The sequence below is a fragment of the Tachysurus fulvidraco genome, chromosome 17, assembly GCF_022655615.1.
Source record: "Tachysurus fulvidraco isolate hzauxx_2018 chromosome 17, HZAU_PFXX_2.0, whole genome shotgun sequence".
Classification (NCBI taxonomy): domain Eukaryota; kingdom Metazoa; phylum Chordata; class Actinopteri; order Siluriformes; family Bagridae; genus Tachysurus; species Tachysurus fulvidraco.
Window position 1 is genome coordinate 4,865,792 of NC_062534.1, and position 22,968 is coordinate 4,888,759.

A 22,968-nucleotide genomic window follows, 5' to 3' on the forward strand; every position below is an offset into this window, starting at 1 on the left:
TCAGATAAGTGCACAAAAGGTTCACTGGCCCTAAAATGAACATAACATGACTGGCAAGAATATAATTAGATTTATATAACTAAGTTTTTGACCTGACAACTCCGTTAATACACTTCTAGATTTTTAAATCTTCTGTACAATTCCATATTTAATCCACAATATGTTTCCTGCATTAAATTAAGTCCAGCTGCTCTAGCCTGCCATGAAGCTTTGACTCAGCTGCAGTCAAGGTAAAGCTTTAGGTTAATTTTATTGATTTTTATTTCAATTACACAAACTTTGTCAACAGAGTTAATAAATATAACTAAAAAATGTAATGCAATAGATCCACTTAAGCCTCTCTTTAATGAAAGTGGAAATGCTTTTACTTTGAACAATTCACATTCAAGGCAGCATTTTAATAAATGAATACATTAGTCATTGTTTAATCTGTTAATTAAAAAGTGACAAATCAAATCATAGATTTCTCCCATACTCTACTTGCTAATCTTTAAAAAAATTAACCACTTTCATTTCAAGACAATCCAGCTTAACTACAGTATTAAACAAAAACATGGAAAATTTTAAGACCACAGACAAACAAAAATACACACAAGTAACAACAGCTCAAAATCTCTCTTCCCTGCATGGGAAGCACTTACAGATATATACCTAGCAATCATTTCTAAGTTAAGCTTAAATATTTTTTGTTTCATCCACTCCCATATGAAAAGCATCCATACTTAGTATTAATTTTATAAATAATCTTTCAAAAGCACTGCAGCGATTTTACAATACACAGAATGTATTTGATTATCTGCTGTTCTTTTTTTCTGTCAGCCTTTAAGATCTGTGAAGTTTCTCCAAAATAGCAACAGCCTTCCATGCAGAAGATGAGACCAGCAGGACGTCAAGGATGAACACTTGGAAACATCGTCTCACTGCTTAGAAATCTACGTTGGAGGAACTCTTTCCCAGCTAGTCACGTTGTAGGAGCTTAAAAGTTTAAGTGTGTGTATTTATCAGTGTGTGATGCTGTGTCGGAGTGTGTGTGATACACAGTGTATTTAGACTCCTGTAGGGGCTAGGCGACTAATGAAGGCGATGCTATTGAGGCACATTCTCCTGAAGAAGACCGGGCAGGCGGGCTTCATTACAAAGTGCTCCATAAGTATCCGTAACTCCGTGAACAGGGTCCTGACAAAGATGGTTGATAAGTCAGATGGTTAAAAAAAACCCAGATTTCAACCTCTACACACAAATATTAAAAAACAGATGTGCATTTGAGGATAAGGGAGCACTTACCGGCAGTAAGGGTTTCGTCTGGAGGCATAACGCAAAGTCAGGAATCGGTAATAAATGAAGGGCTGCAGCAGGCTGCCCTGTCCGCTGGGGGGGTGTGTGGACAGACAAAAGACAACAAATACAACCATGCTCAAGGAATAGCACATGCCGTTGTTTGCAGTGTTAGAACAATACTCCACGCCATCACCGGGGGGCCAGAAACTACATTTTACATTACTTACTATCTGCTTCTAATTATTTTAATGTCTTTAATAATGAGAAGAAAAAAAAACAGTTCATGTTACCAAGAACAAAATGTTACAGCAGCTATAAACCCTCTAAAAAGCTCTCCATCTTGTAATGTCTTCACTGCATAAGTCCTAAAATAACTGTTCACTATTAGCGTCAGAATATGTAGCGCATCCACCACAAGCCGCTGTGATCAGATTTTACTATTGAAACCATATTGGATACAAACCATATATTACTACATTATGGCCAGAATTTCTTATTAAATCTTGTTACTATTAACACATAAAATAGGACTTTCAAAGCTACCTGAAAAGCATGAAGACTGTAGCTGGCATCAAAAAGATCTCATTACAGGCAATGAACTTGAGAATATTCTGCTGATTGGCTGTGAGCTTGTTCAGGAAGTTCCGTACAAAGGGCAGACTGTCCGGTCCAATCACCTAAAAGCGCAAATCAAGCAGCAGAATGAAAAAAAAGGCTCTGCTTAAACTCTCTGCTTAAGGCTTTACAACTAAACTGACTTACATCAAGAACCTTCTTAGTGTATGTGGTGGCATGAAGCAGTGAGAAGAGGAACACAGGGAATATGCTCACTGAAAACTGCTGTTAAGGTTAAAAAGTCACTTAGATTCATGAGATATTTCACAACATTGCAAGTTCACTTTTCTCTCTGTCTAAAAAAAAAAAGTCCCTCTTAAAGTGTCATATGGTCAGAAAATGGCGTGTGCTATATAAATCAGGTGTATAGTAAAAGAGGATACTGGTGATGGGGTAGGAGTTGACCAGGATGAGTGAGTAGAGGAGGTAATGGCAGCTGTCCTCCTGTAAGGCCTGTGAAAGGAAGGCTCGGCTCAGCTGGAAGTGAGGAAGCCTCTGGTGTAGACGCAGAGCGCTAGTCAAAGCGTTGGCCAAGAGAGCCCTTTGGTAGAAGTTAGCTGCTGCCATTGGCCTGCGAAACAAGAAAAGTTTGTTTAGTAGGCTTTTACTTGGGCACACAAATTTAAACAATTAGACAAGTGATCAGTGTGCAATTCAGTAAAAACTACAAGTCTCATTTATCAAACTGGATGTAAAAGGATTTATTTGTAAATTGTTCATAAAAGCACTTAAGAAATCTTGAATTCATAAAAGAAAAATATAAAATAAATCAAATGCAGAATACCATTGAGGACATTCAGTAAAAAAATACTTATATTGATCTCTTCTATATTTAATTAATAACCTTAAAAAGAAAAGAAATGGACTACTACTCAATAAAAATAAACACAACGTATAAGAAAACAATTAGGTCAGCTTCTTCGATGTGACGAATGACTAACCCAAGCAGAGGAAGGATGAACATGATGGAGCAGTAGACCGTGAAAAGACGCGAGAGCCACATGGCTGTCTCCAGTTTGTTGCTCAGCAAGAATTGCTGCAATACACAAAATCATTTGGAATTACAGAAAAAAAAGATTCTATAATCAGAGACATAGATGAAACCAAACAAAATGTTAAAATATTTTGTGCCACTCACCACAGGCCCAGTCTGTGGAGGAGGAGGAGGTGGAGGAGGATTCTGTTGCTCTGTGTCGGCCATCCTTCAGGGAAAAAGGGGTCTTGAGCTCCACACTGGTTGGAGTGGAGGAAAAAAATAAAAAAATCACAAACACACACAAGCACACAATGCTTAAGGTTCCATACACACATTTTAATATCACCAAGTAAAATTTAATAGGATATTCAAGAAATTAATGTAACATGAAATAAGATTACTGCAGAAACCAGAAAAATAAAAATACTTCAACACTACACACTTTTTTTAATGCTACAAATATCTTATTGAAATCAAATGATTTTTACATGAATATGTTCTTAATAAAAATACAAAACATTAACACACATTATTAAACTATAAGCAGGAAAATATCCAATTTATATGAACATCAACAGGCATGGGGTCAAATCCGTGTGAGGTTTCACATGTTCTGCACACATTCATGTTGTAGGTGGATGTTTTTGTTAAGGTGTAGGAGGAGTGTAATGTGTATGGTGTTGTGTGAAAAAACAGAAGAAATAAAAAGAAAGCAAAGAAACAAAGAAAGAAAGATAAACTGACGAATGAAGGAGGTATGGAAGGTAGGACAAACAGAAAGAAAGTAAAGAAGAAAGATAATACAAAAGTACAGAATGATGATACAAAGTAAATCCCACTGTCATTAATAGCTGATCATGCTTTCATCACTAAATATTAAGCTATTTTACAATATTTTTAAAGTGTGTAAATACTACCCAGTTAGTCACTACTACTACTACTAATAATAATAATTCTGATTAAAAATAAGGTATCTGAGCATCACTTGACCAAAGAGTTTTCACAAGTGTGCTTTCTTTCCTCACTAAATAAATGTGATGTCAAGACACTACCAAAAAAACTGTTTAGAGACCAAGTCACTTTATTTTTCACCTAAACAAATAATTAAGAAAACAAAAAAACAGAAAACAGTCAGTGGCTTTAAAAGGCTAAAAACCAGCCTGACTTTCTCTGGGTTCTCCAGCTGGAACACAGCCATGTTAACAAAGAGAGGAGTCAAATCCCAAATGTCTGTCTGTTCCCTAAAGAGTGGACGTATAGCTATAAATGTGCACACTATATAGTAGCCTATATAGTGCACTGTGTATAGAATAAGGCGCAGTTTGAGACACAGCCCTCATAACTGCACCGTGATCATAAACGTCTTATTATTTAATCTAATTACCTTTCTAGCATCGAACAAAACTAACGTGTAGTTTAACATGTAACTCACGACAATCGACACGCTTAGCTGATTCTATATAACGCAATGTGTAGGTTTAACGCCATGACGTGAGGCGCCTAGTCATGGAATCGTCTAGAAGGCGTCGCTGTGAAGCTAACTGTGTTATTGTGAAGCTAACTGTGTAGCTAACTGTAGCCTTATTTACAAACCCCACACACCGGAGACAAGTTCCCCAAACATACAGCTGCGTACAGTTAAACATTTACATTCATAAATACCTGTAACGCCTTGTTAACTATCTATAAGATGAACAAAACCACAGAACAGCGTGTTGCTAAACAGCCGCGTCTCAGACTGATTTACAGGAAATGCGAAAGATCAGCTGACCTTGTAACTTCAGCTTATTCTTCTTCGTTTACTTCGGCTTTTCATTACACCGGTGCTTTGGCGCCTCCTATTGGTCGGATTTATATTTACAATACTCCCCATTTTGCTTAGATAGATTAATGGATGGATGGATGTGTATTGTCATGCTGGAACGTTTTGTTCTGTTTTCCCCAGTAAAAGGAAAATCATATAATAATAATGCTATAATAGTAATAATACTGCAGTTACACCTGGACTTTTAATACCATTCATTTCAACAGCTCTCACAGCAAACACAACAAATCAAAGCATCTGTCTAGACAATTTGCAAAGAGTGTAATATTTTAATCAGTATTAATTAGATTTATTAGTAATTTTAGACATGAGAATAACATATAAAGGCGCACTACAGTGGTCACTGACATGGTACAGTCCGTTGTAGGGGTGTTTGAAATTTATATGTATGTTTCTGACACGAATAAAAAAACGTTTATAGAGTTATATTTTAGTGTTTAGTCATAATACGTCTTAGTACGTCTTGTTTTTTAAAATACTTTTGCCCTTCTGTTGACTTACCTTTTTTTGAAGAGATCTTAATAATAAGGTTCACCTCCAACAATCTCCACTTGGCATACACATTACCGATAGTTAATATATTTGTTATTTAAAATAATGTAAAAGGTGATAATAGTAATTGGCAAGGTTTTACTCATATAAAACATGAATGCGTAAAACTTTATTGTACTACTTGGTCAGCGGGAGACCGAGTTTGGGTTAATTTTGCTTGGTTAGATGTCGCGGTTGGCAGATTGATTAACCCACCTGTTTCAGCTTAGGCGTGAAGCACGTGCCTGCTGCATCTTTACATGCATACAGTGTGACTGCTCATAGCATGGTTTTAACTTTTAACAACTTCTTATCTGCCTAGTTTTATCTTTCATATTACTGGCTCTTATAGTTTCTGTCAGAAATGACGCAGTTTGAGACATTGCTACTGAGACAGTTGCAGAAGCAGCAGAACAGGGATGAATTCTGTGACACTGTCCTACAGACACAAGGTGGGACATAACACACACACATACACACGCGCGCGCGCACACACACACTACAACCAACTGGGTGATTACATAATTTGTGTCACACTGGTATTGTCTTTACAAACATGCATGTAAAGATGTAAAGTAAATGTACAAATCTAAAGATAAGTGTAGTCCGCATCAGCTTTTGTGCATGCTTCAGACAAATCGTCATTAAACCTCTAGAGCACTTAGAAAAGAGCATATTGCATGCTTGTTATCTTGAAATATGTTTCATATAATTTTTGAATTAGACGTCCTTTCCCTTTTTGAGTCTTCCATTCTACTAAAATGTCTGACGATATTTTTCATAATCTATAATGCAGTTATAGGGATAGAAATACACCTTTATCTCAAAGCTGTCATTACATCACTGCTATATGCGCACATACAGTGTCCAGAAAATGAGAAATTGTCATCTGCCATTGTCATGTTATCTTGTTTTCCAGGTGTGTCAGTGCCAGTACATAGCTGTGTGCTGTCTGCCTTCAGTTCCAGGTTCTATGGCACTCTGTCCTCTATGCCAGTGCCCACGGCCGGGCAGAGAAGGTTAATCGAGCTCCAGGCTGTGGATGCATGCACACTGCTCAGCTTGGTTAGTCTGCTCTACTCAGGTCAGTTACATGAGAACAGAGAACAAGTTCTCTCGGCTGCACAAATGTTGGGCATTGAGTTACCTCAGTGGGAAGAAGAAGAAGAGAGATATGGAGCCAAAGTGGGAAGAAGAAAAGAAAGAGAGGATGATGACCAAGGGATAGAGAAAGAGGTGGATGCCCGAGAGTGGGGGGATAGGATGACCAGAAGAATGGAAGAGGGCAGTGCAAGGGAGAAAGAGAAGATACGAGAGAGTGGTACACAGACCAAGTGTGGGAGAGAAACAGATGAGAGAGGTGCACAAACAGATGAGAGAGCTGCACAAACAGATCTCGCATGCTCAGAGTCTGAAAGCATCCAGACTGTCTATCTGATTGACCCATCGACAAACCCCACCAATCAGGAGACTGGCAGTTGCATGGATATCCAGAATACAGCTTTGGCATTGCAGGCAATCCATCCAGAAAGGAAATCGATCACTAGTGATGTGTTAGCCTTAGCCCCTCCCACAGGAGACAGTCACCCAGTGAGTGAATCTGCCTGTGTGTCTCAAATATTCCTATATTCCTTGGAAACCTCACAACACCAAACTTCCAATTCTGTCATTTTTCACCCGCATAATAGCTTTTTGGACCAATCATTGGTTGTGCCAGCTGATGGAGCTAATGCTATAAATGACCTAAAACAGTTTGAAGGAAACATACCGGGTTTCATCAACTACTTTCTGGATTCCACCAACTCCCAGAATGTAGTCAGACAGGGACAGGGCTGTGTAAGGGAAGGGGCCAGAGGAGTGCAAGTGGTTAATAGAGCAAGAGCAAAATCTAGAGGGACAGCTGGAGGGTCAGTGATAGATTGGGTACGATGGACAGGAGGAGGAAGGAGGCAAAGGCACGTGGAAAGATGGGGATTGGTGGCAAGGTTAGCACAGCAGGGTCAGGGTGGGGGTAGAGTCGGCAGACTCCTGGAAACCAGATCAACAAGGAAGAGACGAATGAGAGCGTTCCAGAGACGGCAAGGCAGAGAGGCATTGATGGAAGCAGGAGAGGCAAAAGGAAGACTCAGGCAAAGACAGAGAGGCAAGGCAGTCACATTTACAGGCAGTGAGGAGCAGGTAGGTGTCTTAAAACACCTTAAACTTAGGAAGTGGTGGTATAACTGGAAACCATCATTCATTTTGTAAGTCAGCTTATGCTTTTCTACCAGACGATGCAGGAATAAATTAGTTATTCTACATTTGGTAGTTTATTCCACTGCCAAGTCCCCATGCTAAATCTGTTTTGTGGCACAATGTTAAGGTTAATGAACAGAGATATATGGATGACACTAGAAATCTAGACCTTAGTCACTTACTAATGGGCTTGAAAAACCTGCGGTTTAGGATTTAGGATTATGTTTACTGTTAGCTCAAGGATCTCCATAGCACTTCACAGGTGTGTATATGGAAAGTAGTTAGACACTAAACCATGGTATGGATGGTTGTGAGTTTATATTAATGATCTTACTAAGCTGTACTGTCTGGTTGAAAAGCTCTAATAAACAGCAGTAGAGTTCTTTGGATAAGCATTCTTGAATAACCTATTTTTTTTTTTTCTCAGAATGACCCTGCACGCAAACGCAGGCCAAGAGGCCGTCCTCGTGTACGCCCTCTACCTCCAATTTCCCGTAGTTTAACAACAATGACAACAACCAAAGAGGCCAACCAAACTGTGGATCCTACAGAACTTGACCTGTTACACTCAGTAACCCCCGTGCCGGCTGCTCGCATGGAGACCGTTCAGCCCATTGACACACTCCTAGATGACATCATGACCGGCCTTAATTTTCTTCCTCCATCAGAAACTCAAACCAATCAACATGGTCTCATGAGCACCACAACATCTAGTGGTCCACCAATTTCAAAGGCTACATATCCCAGCAGTCATCTTGCAAAACCCACAGATGCAAAGCAGCATTTGGAAGGAGAATTTGGTGATATTCTTGATCACTTTCTGAGTACCTTTGACCAGCATGTTGGTTGCTGTGGTATAGATGGGGGTGATGAGACATTGCAAGACAAATTTAATGCAGGCACTGATAAATCAGACACCAGCATAGATCCATTGAGCAATACTTCAAAAACATTTACACAGATACAACCTCACAATCCACAAAAAAGTCATCATCAAAAAACACAAGCAAACCTTTTACACACCTCAAGGACCCTTAGCATGGAAACAAACAACGACCAAGATGGGAAAATACGTAGGTCGAAAGTGAAGAAACCATCCAGAGACCAGAAAATTTTGCATCAGTTTGAAAACCAAAGGTTGACTAGAAGCCAGAGCATGAAGAGAAAACTGGAAACAGCCTTAATTAGTCTACAAAACCCAGTTAAGAGGAAGTGCAAAGAAAAAGAGAGTGCTGAAATGAAGAAAAGGCAAAGGAACGACCATGAGCAATCTAAAGCATGTGTGAACAGAAAGGGAGTAAAAAACAACAAAAATAAAGCTAAACAAGTTTGCAAAGAAAAAAGTCAAAAACAAAGACGTCCAAGAGAGAAGAGACAAGAGAACAGATTTTGTAGAAACCAGAGGAGTGTTGAAAAAAAAAGTCACAGAATAGATGGTTTTAATAAAAGGGAGAAGACACACCAAAAAGGAAGACCTGGAATTAATAGCCATTGTGAGAAGAAGAAGAGTAGACAAGATCATGTAGAGGCAGAAGGTAAAACTAATGGTTTCCAGGCTGGTCAGTCATCTGTAAAGAGCCAAATAGAAGGAACCTGTTTTAAGAGAGCTTCTTATGCTGTGGAGAAGGTACGAAAGCTTTTACAGCTCCAAGATAAAGAAGAGGATGCAGGAGCAAATAAGAGTGTGGAAATACACCAGGAAAATAATAGAGGAGATGAAAGCTTGGTCTTGCATAGATGCATATCTGGAGCTGAAGAAAGACTCATTGTTGAAAACAGATTGCAAGGTCATCTGGACGAGATTCAGGAGACAGAAGATGAAGGAAGAATAATGGTTATGGGAGAGTTTGGGGGACAGAAGAGAATGAACAGTATAGTAGAACTGAGACAGAAGCTAGGTAACAAAAGAAGAATGGCCGATGGACTGAGGAACGAAGAAAAGATGAGTGAAGAAAACAGCACACCCTTCCAGCTGCATTTGCCTTCATGTACAGGTAAGAGAAACTACAATCTCACAAATATGGTGTGTATTGAAAATAAATCTGGACAAATAAAAAAAAAAGGAGGACCGATAATATTTTCTTGCAAATTTTACTCAAAGAGAAAGCAATAGTTGACCATTTATTTCTAAATATAAATCTGTGACACAAATTATAATTGGAAGTTATATTGAGTATTTATATTTATATTTTAAGTTGATATTTCATTTTTACATGTTTAACATTTTTTTGAAGATGAGTAGCATCCATCAAACTCTATCCATGGCCAGTAGACAGGAGAGCAAAATTGGCCTTGCTCTTTCGGGTGTGAGGGATGACATGACTCTTTCCTGTCAGTCAGAAAAACGTTCTGTGAACTTTTGTGAACTCATATATGCAGAAGAGTGGGATTGCATCCGAGAGTGTTACAGTGCCCTGAGACACAGCATCAGAATCAAAATCAGAATCAGATTTATTGGCCAAGTGTGTTGACACGCACAAGGAATTTGGTCCCAGCAGTTTGTGACTCTCAAAGGTACAGACATAAATAACACGATACTATGCAAGAAAACAATGCAGATGATGAGATACAATGTAGACAGAATGAGTATAAAATGTGGATATAGAATGAATAAAATATATAAAATATGAATATGGAATATGAACGATCAGTAACGTACATAAAGTGTGGGAGTGCAAATAACAATATTGTGCAGATGATTAGTTGACTGACAGTCCTGATAATGCAGTACTTATGATAAGAAGCAGTGAATGTAATTATGGTGAGTTGTTGATCAGGGTGATTGCCTGGGGAAATAAACTGTTCCTGTGTCTGGCAGTTTTAATAAGCATGTGCAGATGATGGAAAAGATGCCTATGCCTGGCTTTACACGTGTTGGAGGAAGCAAGTGGTTGCAAGAGTTAGCAAATGGATGTGAACTGTCAAGACTAAATTGGCAAAACAATTAGGAGGAATATAAAATATCTGCTGTTGTGATATCTCATATTTAATTTCACTCTAAATTCTGATGTTATTTCCTGTGGCTTTGGTCACTAAAATGATAAGGCATCTAATCTAACTTGCATCTTATTTTTCTGCTTGTACCATTATATCTCTTGAACCGCTACAGTATACTTGTGCTATCACTTCATTGAATGTTTGTAATAAACTGCCTGTAATTGAATATTGGGCAGAATAATTGTTTTAGCCATTTTGAATATACAGTATGTTGTATATATTGTACATATTCAGTCTATATTGCGGTGATGACAGCATAGTCTATAGCATTAGTGAGTACACAAATGTGTAACTCTTATGCCTAATTGGAAGAGAGATTCATGTGTGTTTGTTTTTGCTTCTTTTCCAAGCTAAAGAAAAAAATAAAGAGGATACCATCAGCACTACAGAATCAGTCACAAACGTAGTCGGTTCATGGCCAGGTGATCCAGTCTCAGCTCTAGGTTCACATTTGTACCAGAGTGAAGTTGTGCCACTTTCTACCCAAAGCACCATGCACAGAATGGAGGACTTAACTTTGAACGTAGGAGATGCACCCCGGCTCATGTCTGCCGCACGACTCTCACACACACAACCCTGCCAAGAGCTGCTCAGCCCACACAAATCCATGAAAGACTCGCAACAGTTGGCAGGGAGTCCTGTGGATGAAGAAGATGATGTGGATGTAATGGAGGTGTCCAACACAAACTCTGAGCTGCCTGCTGTGTCGATTGTGGTCTTGGAGGTGGATTCAAGCACCGGGGAGGAGGAAGTGGAAGAAGATTTTGAGATTGATGTGCTCGGCCTAGAACCAGATTAGCCATGCAGAATGACTTCTGCTAGTCTGGTAAGGTTTGTTCTTTGTCTAGTTCATTTTAGTAGTATGGCCTGTGGTCCCAATAGAGGTTCTAATTTAGCAACAGCAAGAAAATTTGTTTAACTTGGTGCATGTATAAATTAAAATACCTGTCTTAAATAAACATGACAAAGTGACAAAATTTTACTAAAATACACTGGATGTGGACACCAGCCCAACACACCCATGTGTGCCCATTTCTATTGCATAAGCACAAAAAAAAATCCGTCCACACTATTGCTGTCAACTGGATGTGAGGTGTTAGTGATGTCAGGTACTGATGTGATTGATGTGAGAAGGACTGAGCTACGGTTCATGTCGATGGTGTTTAGTGGGGTTGAAGGATTAAGTGGTGATTGGACGGTTCAAGGTCTTCCACATCAATCTTCATGGATTTCTCTTCTGTGCACAGAGGCATTGTCATGTTTGGGTCTATTAGTTTCAGTGAATGTAAATAGTAATGCCAAAGTATACAAAGATATCCTGGACAATTTTGTGCTTTCAAGTTTGTTGCAATACTTTCAACTCACATAATGAGCTGTGATGGTCAAGTGTCCACATGCTTATGTCTCGTTCCGGAATAAATAATGTTTGCATTTTTTTACTTTTAAAATTATTTTCAATCTACATCGATTTTTGGGTCGATGTAGCTATTATGAGCTATTTTGTGTAGGATTATGATGGATAATCTTAATTTAGTCCTTGTCACTTCTAGGTTGTAACACTATTACTTTCACAAGTCACTGTATTCCAGGTTTATATATGATGTTAATGCTGATAGTGATGCACTTGTACATCCTTCTTGTCTTATTTCTTCTTTTGTCTTCATGAAACAGGATTCCCACACACTTCACACGCTTGCAGTGATCTGAGTTAATGGAGGAAACAGGTATAAAAATTAAGTCCTGCATATTGTTGTATGTCAGTCAGATTCATCATGCCCAAGGTTGGATGTCTGTAACCACACAAATGGGTTTAAGTTTTATTTTTTTTTAAACCAGACCTGCTGAACAAATACCTTTATTCCATCTGGTTTCATTTTGACTGTAGTAGCTGAATAAGAATGGACAATGTGCAAGATTTGTATGGCTGGTTTAACCATTTTGCACTTTTGTGTGAGGACAGTTTAGTTTATTATCTTAAACATCGACCTTTAAGCCAGAAGTTCTACATGTAACTGTTTTATGTCTATTTCAGCACTGTTTAAGTGCCTATAATGTAAGATTACTAAGCTTATTTTCTTAGTGTTCAGCAATTTATTTGTTGTTTGTAAGATATTGTTGTGTTGAAGATTAAACCATTGATTTGTAATTTTACTGTGTTTGTGTTGAGGTTCTATAGAGGGTTGAGAGATGAAATCCATGATCCATAGAGCCCTGCCCAATAATTTATATTTATATCTGCCATATGCAGAATGTGCGTGTTTTGGGGTGAATCTGATTCTGTTCATAATTCAATTAAGTAATCTATCAGGAAAACTCCTGGCAACTTGTCATTTGTTTCGTCGGTACTTATGAGAGGAAAGGAGGTTAAGTCAATTTTCTTTAATTCGATAGAAGATGATGATCTTTTAAGTAAGCAGATAACCATCAGCTGTTATCAGATGTAAACAGTTGTCAAAATGTTTATGATGTTAACATCTACCATGTGATAATCCCGTGCACACACTCACACACACACAATAATCTTGAAGTGAACATGTGTTTATCATGCATTTATTGGTTCATGATGTTTTATGCTCCTGCTACACGTCACACCTGAGCTGCTCTTGACCAATCACCTCACAGGGGTGTGGCCTTGCTAACTTCTAGTATGTGTCGAGCAGAGTTCGAGCACCACAGGAGGCTTTGTTTAGCACCCGACAAGAAACAGTAGGACAAGCTGACTGAATGATGTGTGTGGTACAGTAGTGTGTTAATGCTGTAAACAAAGAGTATGTATGTTGTGTGTGCTGGTCAGCTGGGTGGTCAGTGATGTGTGTGTTTGGGGGTTACACCCTGCCCTGTTAATGCTGGATCCTACGGATGGACTGGATCTGAGGAGTCTGACTGTGGGAGCCCCAATTCTTCCAGTGCTGGTATTCTCCGCTGTGCCTCTCACACTCCATGATGTACTGCCTGCCCCTGTAGCCTGGGAACTCATAACATACAAAACTAAACACAAACAAATAAAGAGAGAGAGTTGTCAGCTTCATGGCTCTATTAAAAACACATGGTAAAAATTAAGTGTGTGTGCTTTTGGGGCTGGAACTCACGCGCCACACTGCACGTGCATGGAGCCCACTTCCATGCCGCACCACCCCATAGCCTGCAGAGACGGGTAGTCATCACACAGCTCCGTACAACGACCCAGGAAATTTTCTTTCTCGTAGATCATCATGCGGCTGCTCTGGTGAGCCTGAGGACACACACTTTATCAAAGCTATGTACCTGACACGGAACACTAAAACAGTTATTATAATTCAGTTATTATAGTTGCTTGGTTGCTAATTAAATGGGTTACAAATTTCAGGTGCTCACATGCTGATTTTTTTTTTTTAAGTAATAAAGTGAAATAAAAACTAGTAAACGTTCTGTTAAAATAAGATCAAATTGTTTTAATGAATTAATTAATGCTGATACATATTTTTCTGATTTCATAAAATAAATCTGTGCTGCAATTATGGCTTTATGAATTTTTATTTATTTTTTTGGCTGTATTTGGTTTATTTTATTATACTATTTTTTGATAGTAATTAGTTTAAACTGTGGCTTACCATATCTACAGTAGCAGTAACTTTAGTAGTCTCAAATACATTATGGACTAAAACTGAGGAGCTGTTTCATGTTATGTTAGGTATAACATATGTGTTTATCATATGATTTAGAAATATATACACAATTCATTTGTATGAAAAAGAATTATGATGTTAGTTAAGATTCTGTTCTGCTCTGAAGTAAAGTTCAGAGCAGAACAGACAGAAAATTAGACTAACAAAACTAATCACTTTTTGCTATTCTTGCCTTAATGTATTACTATACTGTTATTTATAATTTGTATTGGAGTCCAGACTTTTGGTCCTAAATGCATGTAGTATATGAAGACAGAATACTCACAGCACAGTAGATGGGCCTGAAAGACATAAATCTCTCAACATGGTATCCCAGGTTTCCACAGTAGGAGTCCCAGTGAGGGTACTCGCCTCTTTCTAGGACAAACTGCTGTCCCTGGAAATCATGATGTTCATAACCAACCCAGCTGAGGAAAGCAAAACAAGTGGCAGTATGTTAGTGCTTAAATACAAAACTTCACATTAAAACACAATAATGCTGTCACTCGTGCTTTAAAAAAAAGGCTATCAAGGAAATCACAATATACTGAGCACATGTTGACTGCTGTGTGACATATGTCTTATATAGCAACACACACTTACGCGCCAATCTCCACGCGGATGGATCGGATGTTGTCGAAGCCACACTGCTGAATGTTGCAGCATTCTGAAGTGAACTCCTGACACTTGCCCTGGAAGTGCTCCTGCTCAAACACGGTCACCTGCAGGACCACCAGATCAGACAAAGTTCAGATGTGTAAACCTGTGTGGATCCATAACCGTATTTGACTGATGTCTCTAATACCTTAAAAAATGGAGCCATGCCCATGCCAGAGTGCATCATGGGATGCATCATGGTGGATCGGCTGAATCTGTACATCTTTATTCCTGAGGTTAAAGTAGAGAAGAAATCAGTGGTTGTGGAATTAAGGTTAAGTTTTTCTGTATTCATTCTATCAGTACTAATTTTACTGTAATTTATAGAAATAACCTCAATTTATAAAAACAAAGACAAATTATACATAGAAAAAAATTCTTTTTAGCCGTAACACCCTCAAGCAGACACCTATTTTACTTATACTTGTGTGTATCTTTTACCTTGAAACGTGCATCAAGTTTTAAAGCATTACAATTCAATTAGATTCCCTTAATAATTTTTAAAGGCACAATATATCTATAACTCTATATATATTTATAACATATATCTAAAGCTTACATAGCTACAAAATAAATACAAAAGATAACAGAATCCCCCAGCAGTAAGGAAGAGTCTTGAGAAACTTAATTGAGTTTTTCTATTAAATATTAATATAAAAAATGATTTCATTACTGAACAAGTTACAAAAGTGTAAAAAATAACAGAGAATCTGTAAAGTAACCTAATACATTTCAGATGCTAAAAATTAATTGCAATGGTTTATTAAGTGAGCAATAAAATTGATCAAGTGACACAGCCATTGTTTTGTTTCGAACTGTCCAGTTAATTTGGTACGTTTTATAAAGATTGATATGTGTGTGAAGTTATTGGCACTCTTACCGTTGTTTTTCAGTCACACCTCACGCCTGAACGCCTGACTCGCGTGGAGTTTTCAGAGCGCCTGGCGCACAGGTTTTATACAGACCTCCAGGAGCACGCGCAGGACCTCTGCTCAGTGTCGTGTGTGCGTGCGCGGTCCCGTGGCGCGCTCACAGAGCTGCACCATTGCCAACAGCTCAGCACATTTACTATAGAAGTCTGTGTGTGATTGCATATTGGGCAGGAGCCATTTTACATAGCATTATAAGTGAGGTGAATAGAAGAGAGGGCGTGTAAAAAAAGAAAAAAGCTGGTGCACAAAAGGACGTTCACGGGCACGTTCTCTCCGGTCAGCACTCCTGCACGCCACACAAAGCTCTCCAAAGTAACGGATTAAAATGCACAGTTCAGAGTACTGCCTAGTGTGTGTGTGTGTGTGTGTGTGTGTGTGTGTGTGTGTGTGTGTGTGTGTGTGTGTGTGTGTGTGTGTGTGTGTGTGTGTTGGTGGTTTTATATTGTGCATCGGTGAAAAGTAACCCTAACTGTGTTCAAGCTTTAGCTGAAGTAATTATGCTAGAATTCAGGCATTAATCAATACAAAAACTCAAAGAAAAAAAAAGAAACAAAAACAAACAAAAAAAAAACAGAAACTTTGAAGGTACAGTACACTCCTAGGAAAAGTTTCATCTAGAACCATTAGGCTGATGGGTGGTCCGATCGTCCCTCTTGATGAACTCATAGAGGTTCTTTTGGTTCACAGAGTTTTTACAGAATCTCTGTCTAAATTAGAACCATTGCAGGAGGTTAAGTAGCCTTATTTATTTAATAAACATATTGAAAAAACCTTAATAAACCCCTTTTCATTGCTCATGGCTTACTCTGTCACATGCCTCAGTGCTGGTATTCTCCAGAGCACTCCTTTTATACCTTGAGTATTTATCTTTTTTCTAGACATTTTCAAATAGTGTATTTTTAAAGCTTTACTCTAAAACCGTAGCTGATTTACTGTATATATTGTATGTAATAAATCATGCGTCCATGTGAAAGGTATACACTAAACATACAAAAAGTACACCCATGAGGGTACTCTTCTAGTAGTAAAGACACAGATTAGTATTTTTTTTGTATTAGTATTTTATTTAAGTATCCATACTTACATAATCAGAATGCTTATCATATCTAACAGATTACTAGATCAGTGTACCAGAGGTGGAAAGTACTTCTTAATATAATTTTAGTTTGCACTGTATCTATATAGCAAATAAATACTTGTACTTTTTCAGATCCAAAAAAAACCAAAACTTTTTTTCCTGTGTACATTTTCTTTATGAACTTACAGGTATTTGTTAAAAATGTCAAACATAATGACTCTTTTTTTTTTTTCATTTTGTCTGTCTACCAATCTAGTCAATTTGTAAACTCTGTTACAGTAAAATTCAAGTGTCTGTGCGCATGTCATAAAACAGGCTAGGTAGTTAATTCTTGAATATATGAAAACTTCTTGAATCGATCATAATGAGAGTGTATTTAATCTAAAGTGGCCAGACTAACTCCAAATAAAAAAAAATTCACTAATTACAAATATGGAGATAATCTAATCTGGCTATGTTAATACAGAGTACATTATACATACTGTAGCTCATACATCAGTGATGGTTGTGGACTTTTTAGAGGTTGTCTTTTACTTTCTGTACATCTCTCTCTCTCTCTCTCTCTCTCTCTCTCTCTCTTGTGGTGATGATGATGATGAGGGGTTTCTTTTCTGTGTCTATGTATCTTTTCAGTGGACTCAGCGACTTTCATTGTTTACTGATAATCCTGACAAACTCCACGCCAGGGTATAAGAGCTGTAGCCCTGGTGTGACATAAACACACTCTCAGAGTGAGCTCAGGCACCACCACACACATCCTGAACATACAGGTGAGAAAGAGCACAGATGCAAACACAAATATTCAAATTCAATATTCAGTGAAACATAGTCTGAATAGAAAGTGAGGACTGTAATGAGGTAATTGTTTTATTTTAGGACTTTCAGTTTTTTTTCTGTAATTATTTGATTTTAATCCAGGCTTCATTACTCTTTATTTAAATAGATTGGTATATAGACAGCTTTGGCATTATTTTATCTGTCCTTGATGAATTTGTTGCATGATGTATATATTTGCTAAATATCAGATAGCACATGCCAATGCCAATCTCTCTCTCTCTCTCTCTCTCTCTCTCTCTCTCTCTCTCTCTCTCTCTTTTTCTCTCTCTCTAGGCATCATGTCTTCCAACACCGATAAAAAGACCACCTCTCAGACTGACGGCAAGGCCGGTCAGACCAAGAAGTCTGAAATGGGCATGATGGCTTATAAGGTAAAAAAAATCACACACACACACACACACACACACACACACACACACACACACACACACACACACACACACACACACACACACACACACACACACACAGTTTATCAAAAAGTGCATTCGGTATAACCTACCCTAACCTAACACACTTTCTCAATATATATTAGATGTACGTATTTGACCAGGAGAACTTCCAGGGCCGCATGATTGAGATCAACGCTGAGTGCATGAATGTGTGTGCAATGGGCATGGACAGGGTCCGCTCGCTGCGCGTGGAGTGTGGCCCGTAAGTTTGTTTCCAACAAACAGTCTGCCTGTGAGCTATATACAGAATTTGTTTCCGTTTTCCTCACATGAGTTGTGTTTACAGTTTTGTAGGTTGGGAGCAGATGAGCTTCTGCGGAGAGATGTACATCCTGGAGAAGGGCGACTACCCTCGCTGGGACTCCTGGAGCAACTGCCAGAAAAATGACTACCTGATGTCTTTTAGACCTGTCAGAATGGTGTGGACACACACACACACACATACATATGCACACACATACACACACAACCACAGTTCTACCCTGTATAGCTTTACCTATTAATCAAACTGTTCAAACTCAGGACCCTGAGAAGCACAAGATCTGTCTGTATGAGGTGGGCGACTACAAGGGCCGTAAGATGGAGATCATGGACGATGATGTGCCCAGTCTGTACTCCTACGGCTTCACCGACAGAGTAGGAAGCATCTTCGTCGGCTGTGGAACGTAAGTGTTCTGCTATCCGGTACACAAACATTAAAATAGGGTCAGTGATTATTGTTATATCTGGATTAAGTTACACTATCACTATCACATTAAAAATACTAGCATATACAAGATACACTATCTGCTTAGAGGAGAAACTCTGTGGCACTTTGTAAAGTGTGCAAAATAACCAATAATGTGGAACACCAACATCCAACCAATCAGGACAAAAAAGGGGGTGTCTCTAGTTGCTTGTGAATCATTTGCTTTTGCAATGTTGCTTTAGTATTCAGGTGTTCTAGCCTTTTTGGTGTACCTTTCTGACATGGATTTGGAATAAATACTTATGGTAACACTAACATAACACTGTGGTGTTTCAAGTTTAAAAAAATTATAGAAATGGCACATGATAAAAGTCTTTGATAAATAGGCTTTAAGCCATATTAACTATAACATTAATGTATAAAAATTGAATCCCGGTGTGGAAGATAATTACATAACATTACCTTTATGTATGTTAACTTTAGTGAACACATTGTCTTTCAGCTGGGTAGGCTACCAATACCCTGGCTACCGTGGCAGCCAGTACCTGCTGGAGAAGGGTGACTATAGACACTTTAACGAGTATGGAGCTCGCTGTCCTCAGATGCAGTCCATTAGGCGCATCCGTGACATGCAGTGGCACCCACATGGCTGCTACACCATGGCCACCAAGTGAGGGCCAGGCCAGCAGCGGAAGAGACGAAGCGGAGGAGAAGCAGAGGGCCGCCAGAGGAAGGAGAGGAGGAGAGATGTCTGAGGACACTGTGACCCCACCCTTGAAAATATTCTTGGTGTACCTAGGCGGTGTTTAGGACCTAGAGACTCTTTTTGCATCCTAGTGGAGCAGTTGAAGCTCCTGAGCTTCCTGAGTAACACATAAACCTTTCCACCTCCACTCAGTTTAACTCCTCTCTTTCGCTCATGCGCCATGACTTTTGTTTTTCCTTCCACATTTTAATTTTTATTACCTCTTCCCTTCCCCACCCTTTCAGGAAAGCAAAAGGGAGAAAAGATGAGATCTTTAGGCATCTCCCATTATCAAATGTACAGAATCCTGGTCACCTTTTCAATAAATATTAAATGGTTGATACTGATTTTTACATTTTGTGAATTTCTTATACCTATATCACATATATCACATATTATATTGACATAATCCATCCAAATAACATTGCTTAGTAAACCACAGTAAAATGATTTTATTAAATATTTCCTTTATCATACAGATAAACTGAAAAAATAAATCTGATTAGTATTTAATTGAATAAAAAACAGTTGTAGCTACGTTACTCCAGCTCTATATAACAAATTATATATGTAGATCCTCTGATGAACCGTCAGCGTGACATCATCCTCACAAACTCTAAAGGGAAAAAACAGAGTTTAAACAGCTATTGCCAGAGACATTACTTGACATTTAAGGTGCTTTTAAAAACATAATGCTTTTTTTTTTTTTGCAAGGACGCTTGATCCAGTGATAAAGCAAATAGGAAATGATGAAAATTAAAGCCTGGGAAATAGAAAATAACTCATATTAAGTTATAGAAAAGACAACAGAAAATTGTTTATGGAGATTAGGGAATCAGGCACATTAAATTTGTGGATGTTAAAGTCTGTGGAAAAGGCGATTACTAAAATGGAAAGCATGAAAAATAGGAAATCATGCACATTAAAAGTAAACTATGTGTTAAAGTAAAAAATAATAAAGTAAAAAATAAACAATAGAAAATATTACTATTAAAATATTTAGGAAATTAAGCAGTGAGTATTCATTAATGCATTTATAAGGAATGCATTTGTTTTGTTCTGCATTTATTCAATAACTTTTTTCTGCTATGTTTAATGTACCTACTACATTTCACTTACGTATGCTTTTTTTGTGATTTTTGTGCCAGATTTCTTCTGCCATTTGAACTGTTGTAGCAATGCAACTATTTCCTCCTTATTATACAGTATGTCTCACTTTAAAGATGATATTCTGTCCTTTTTCTTTTCTTTTTTTTTTTTCCACTGACCTTCAAAATCCACTTGTCCGTCTCCATTGAGGTCCACATCACGGATGATGTCATCAATGTCTCTCGGGTTCAGCTGCTCACCCATCAGTTTCTTCATTGCCTCTCTCAGTTCATTAATGCTGATCTGCCCATCTCCGTTCGAGTCGAACTGTGTAGCAAAATATCACCAGTAAGTCAAGATACTGTATGTAATCTCAACTCAGAGCAACAGAGAAGACACAGAGAATTAAGATTAGTTTGAAATATACTAGCATATTTCTTAAGGTAATTCATTATCAGTCATTATTTGTAGTTTGCTGCACTTTTACACTAAACTTATCTAGGTCTGTTCAGCTCATGAGATGGGAAGGTATCATAAACTTCTGTTCATGCCCAGTGTGTTAAGAGTATGATGTGTGTACATGAACCTCTCTGAAGGCATCTTTTAATTCTTTGATTCCAATCATGTCTGCTGTTTCTGCAAGCATTTTAGGGCCCATCAGTTCCACAAATTCCTCAAAATCGATCTTCCCCCCAGCTGCAGAACACACACACACACACACACACACACACACACACACACACACACACACACACACACACACACACACACAGTAAATAATATAAAGTACATTATAATGATATGCATGTTACATGATATTGTTATACAGTACATAATGCATAATATATATATATTCTCTTTCTGAACCTATAGTTCACTTCATGTCATGTTCTTGTTTGGGAGCCTATAGGGCACCACACCACTTATTATAGGATATCCACTTAGGATAATGATTACACCACATTTAATTCATGTATAGAACCATAGGTTAAAATGGCACCCTAGAGGGCACTGGTCTTGATCATGTTTTCTCAAATGTAAGGCCACCCTAGGGGCACTGTATCACATAATCTCCACAACACAGTCACATTTTAAATACACATAGTGGCACCCAGGAGAGGCATTTTTCCATATTCCATATTCCATAAGTGCACCCTATAGGGCACCTACACCCCTTATATCCATTTTTTTGTTGTTTTTTCAGACAAATGGGGCACCACAACCTCCAAATCTACAAATGGTAGAGTAACTAACAACATTATACTGTACATGTATTATCTAATAAAAATATATGTATATGAATGAGATAACAATTATACGTATTATAAGTACTCGGTGGTATATATAGTATGAACATAATATAGCCTCGTCATGTATTACATAATAGTATGTCAAATAACATTATTATATAAAAATTAACGTTTAGAGACGTCACTCACTGATATTCTGACTCAGCTCGATGAGCTCCATCTCTGTCGGCATGTATCCCATAGTCCTCATGCACTCGCCCAGGTCCCTACAGCTGATGTATCCTTTGTTCCTATCAAACTCTTTAAAAGCCTCCCGCAGCTCTACACACACACACACACACACACACACACACACACACACACACATGTACACACACTTAATTTGATGAGCTGTGCTCTCTACCAACATGAAGACTTGCAGATGGTTTCTGTAAGCATACCTTCTATCTCCTCCGGACGGAGATCCCTGTCCTGTTGCATGTCAGCAGCGTGAGATAAAAAAAAAAATTAGACACATTTATATACACACTCTCCATCCATCATCCCATTTTTCATTCTCTCATTCTCAGATGATTCTCATCATGTTAAGAATCCCACTAGTAGTAAATGTCCAAAGTATATAAGAGGTGAGTGAGCAAAAATGGATGAGGAGTGAAAATGAGCATGTGAAAAAGTGAGAATCCTTACTTTACACACACACACAAACACACACACACACACACACACACACACACACACACACACACACACACACACACACACACACACACACACACACACACACACACACACACACACACACACACACACACACAACATTAGTACACACAACATTAGTACACACCATTAGTATGTGATTCACCACAAGGACTAGATTAAGTGTTGCATGGCAACAGCATCAGATAAAGAGATTTGACAGGTTTAGCTTGAGGAAGACCCCACAACACACACACACAAACACACACACACACACACACACACACACACACACACACACACACACACACACACACACAAACACACACACACTGTCTAAACTGTCATGATAATGGATGAGGCTGTTCACTTTAGCGCTCGTAATGCAAATCCCAGAAATTATGCTTTATTCCATTTACAATGTTACTGGTAATACTAATACT

General features: G+C 38.3%; 5 protein-coding genes across 8 annotated transcripts; 2 read left to right on the top strand and 3 right to left on the bottom strand.

Moving 5' to 3' along the window:
* Nucleotides 1-231: 231 nt before the first annotated feature.
* Nucleotides 232-5,334, bottom strand: tmem33 (transmembrane protein 33). Of its 2 annotated transcripts, none has more exons than XM_027154684.2 (8): nt 5,196-5,334; nt 3,032-3,126; nt 2,835-2,929; nt 2,277-2,464; nt 2,041-2,108; nt 1,822-1,955; nt 1,285-1,368; nt 232-1,176 (listed from the first exon to the last, which is right to left on the bottom strand). In XM_027154684.2, the coding sequence occupies exons 2-8, from the start codon at nt 3,092-3,094 to the stop codon at nt 1,047-1,049; spliced, it is 762 nt and encodes a 253-aa protein (XP_027010485.1). In that variant the 5' UTR covers nt 3,095-3,126; nt 5,196-5,334; the 3' UTR covers nt 232-1,046. The 2 variants fall into 2 exon arrangements, with proteins under 2 accessions (XP_027010485.1, XP_027010484.1); XM_027154683.2 differs by lacking the exon at nt 5,196-5,334 and adding an exon at nt 4,532-4,682.
* On the top strand, nt 5,222-12,603 carry LOC113647761. 2 transcript variants are annotated; one of them, XM_027154682.2, is made up of 5 exons: nt 5,222-5,677; nt 6,145-6,815; nt 7,888-9,454; nt 10,808-11,283; nt 12,129-12,603. In XM_027154682.2, exons 1-4 carry the CDS (start codon nt 5,590-5,592, stop codon nt 11,254-11,256), a joined length of 2,775 nt encoding a protein of 924 aa, XP_027010483.2. In that variant the 5' UTR covers nt 5,222-5,589; the 3' UTR covers nt 11,257-11,283; nt 12,129-12,603. The 2 variants fall into 2 exon arrangements, with proteins under 2 accessions (XP_027010483.2, XP_027010482.2); XM_027154681.2 differs by having other exon boundaries at nt 5,223-5,677; nt 6,145-7,403.
* A 388-nt stretch (nt 12,604-12,991) lies between these two features.
* On the bottom strand, nt 12,992-15,768 carry cryba1l1 (crystallin, beta A1, like 1). The gene is made up of 6 exons (XM_027154690.2): nt 15,639-15,768; nt 14,907-14,989; nt 14,705-14,823; nt 14,388-14,529; nt 13,547-13,689; nt 12,992-13,445 (listed from the first exon to the last, which is right to left on the bottom strand). The coding sequence occupies exons 2-6, from the start codon at nt 14,979-14,981 to the stop codon at nt 13,298-13,300; spliced, it is 627 nt and encodes a 208-aa protein (XP_027010491.1). The 5' UTR covers nt 14,982-14,989; nt 15,639-15,768; the 3' UTR covers nt 12,992-13,297.
* A 60-nt stretch (nt 15,769-15,828) lies between these two features.
* Nucleotides 15,829-19,813, top strand: crybb1l1 (crystallin, beta B1, like 1). Of its 2 annotated transcripts, none has more exons than XM_027154689.2 (7): nt 15,829-15,966; nt 17,402-17,538; nt 17,879-17,976; nt 18,141-18,259; nt 18,344-18,476; nt 18,580-18,722; nt 19,248-19,813. In XM_027154689.2, exons 3-7 carry the CDS (start codon nt 17,884-17,886, stop codon nt 19,417-19,419), a joined length of 660 nt encoding a protein of 219 aa, XP_027010490.1. In that variant the 5' UTR covers nt 15,829-15,966; nt 17,402-17,538; nt 17,879-17,883; the 3' UTR covers nt 19,420-19,813. The 2 variants fall into 2 exon arrangements, with proteins under 2 accessions (XP_027010490.1, XP_027010488.1); XM_027154687.2 differs by having other exon boundaries at nt 15,869-16,002.
* A 179-nt stretch (nt 19,814-19,992) lies between these two features.
* On the bottom strand, nt 19,993-22,554 carry cabp2b (calcium binding protein 2b). Its single transcript, XM_027154739.2, has 5 exons — nt 22,270-22,554; nt 22,019-22,150; nt 21,166-21,275; nt 20,759-20,906; nt 19,993-20,106 (listed from the first exon to the last, which is right to left on the bottom strand). The coding sequence occupies exons 1-5, from the start codon at nt 22,307-22,309 to the stop codon at nt 20,081-20,083; spliced, it is 456 nt and encodes a 151-aa protein (XP_027010540.2). The 5' UTR covers nt 22,310-22,554; the 3' UTR covers nt 19,993-20,080.
* Nucleotides 22,555-22,968: the final 414 nt, after the last annotated feature.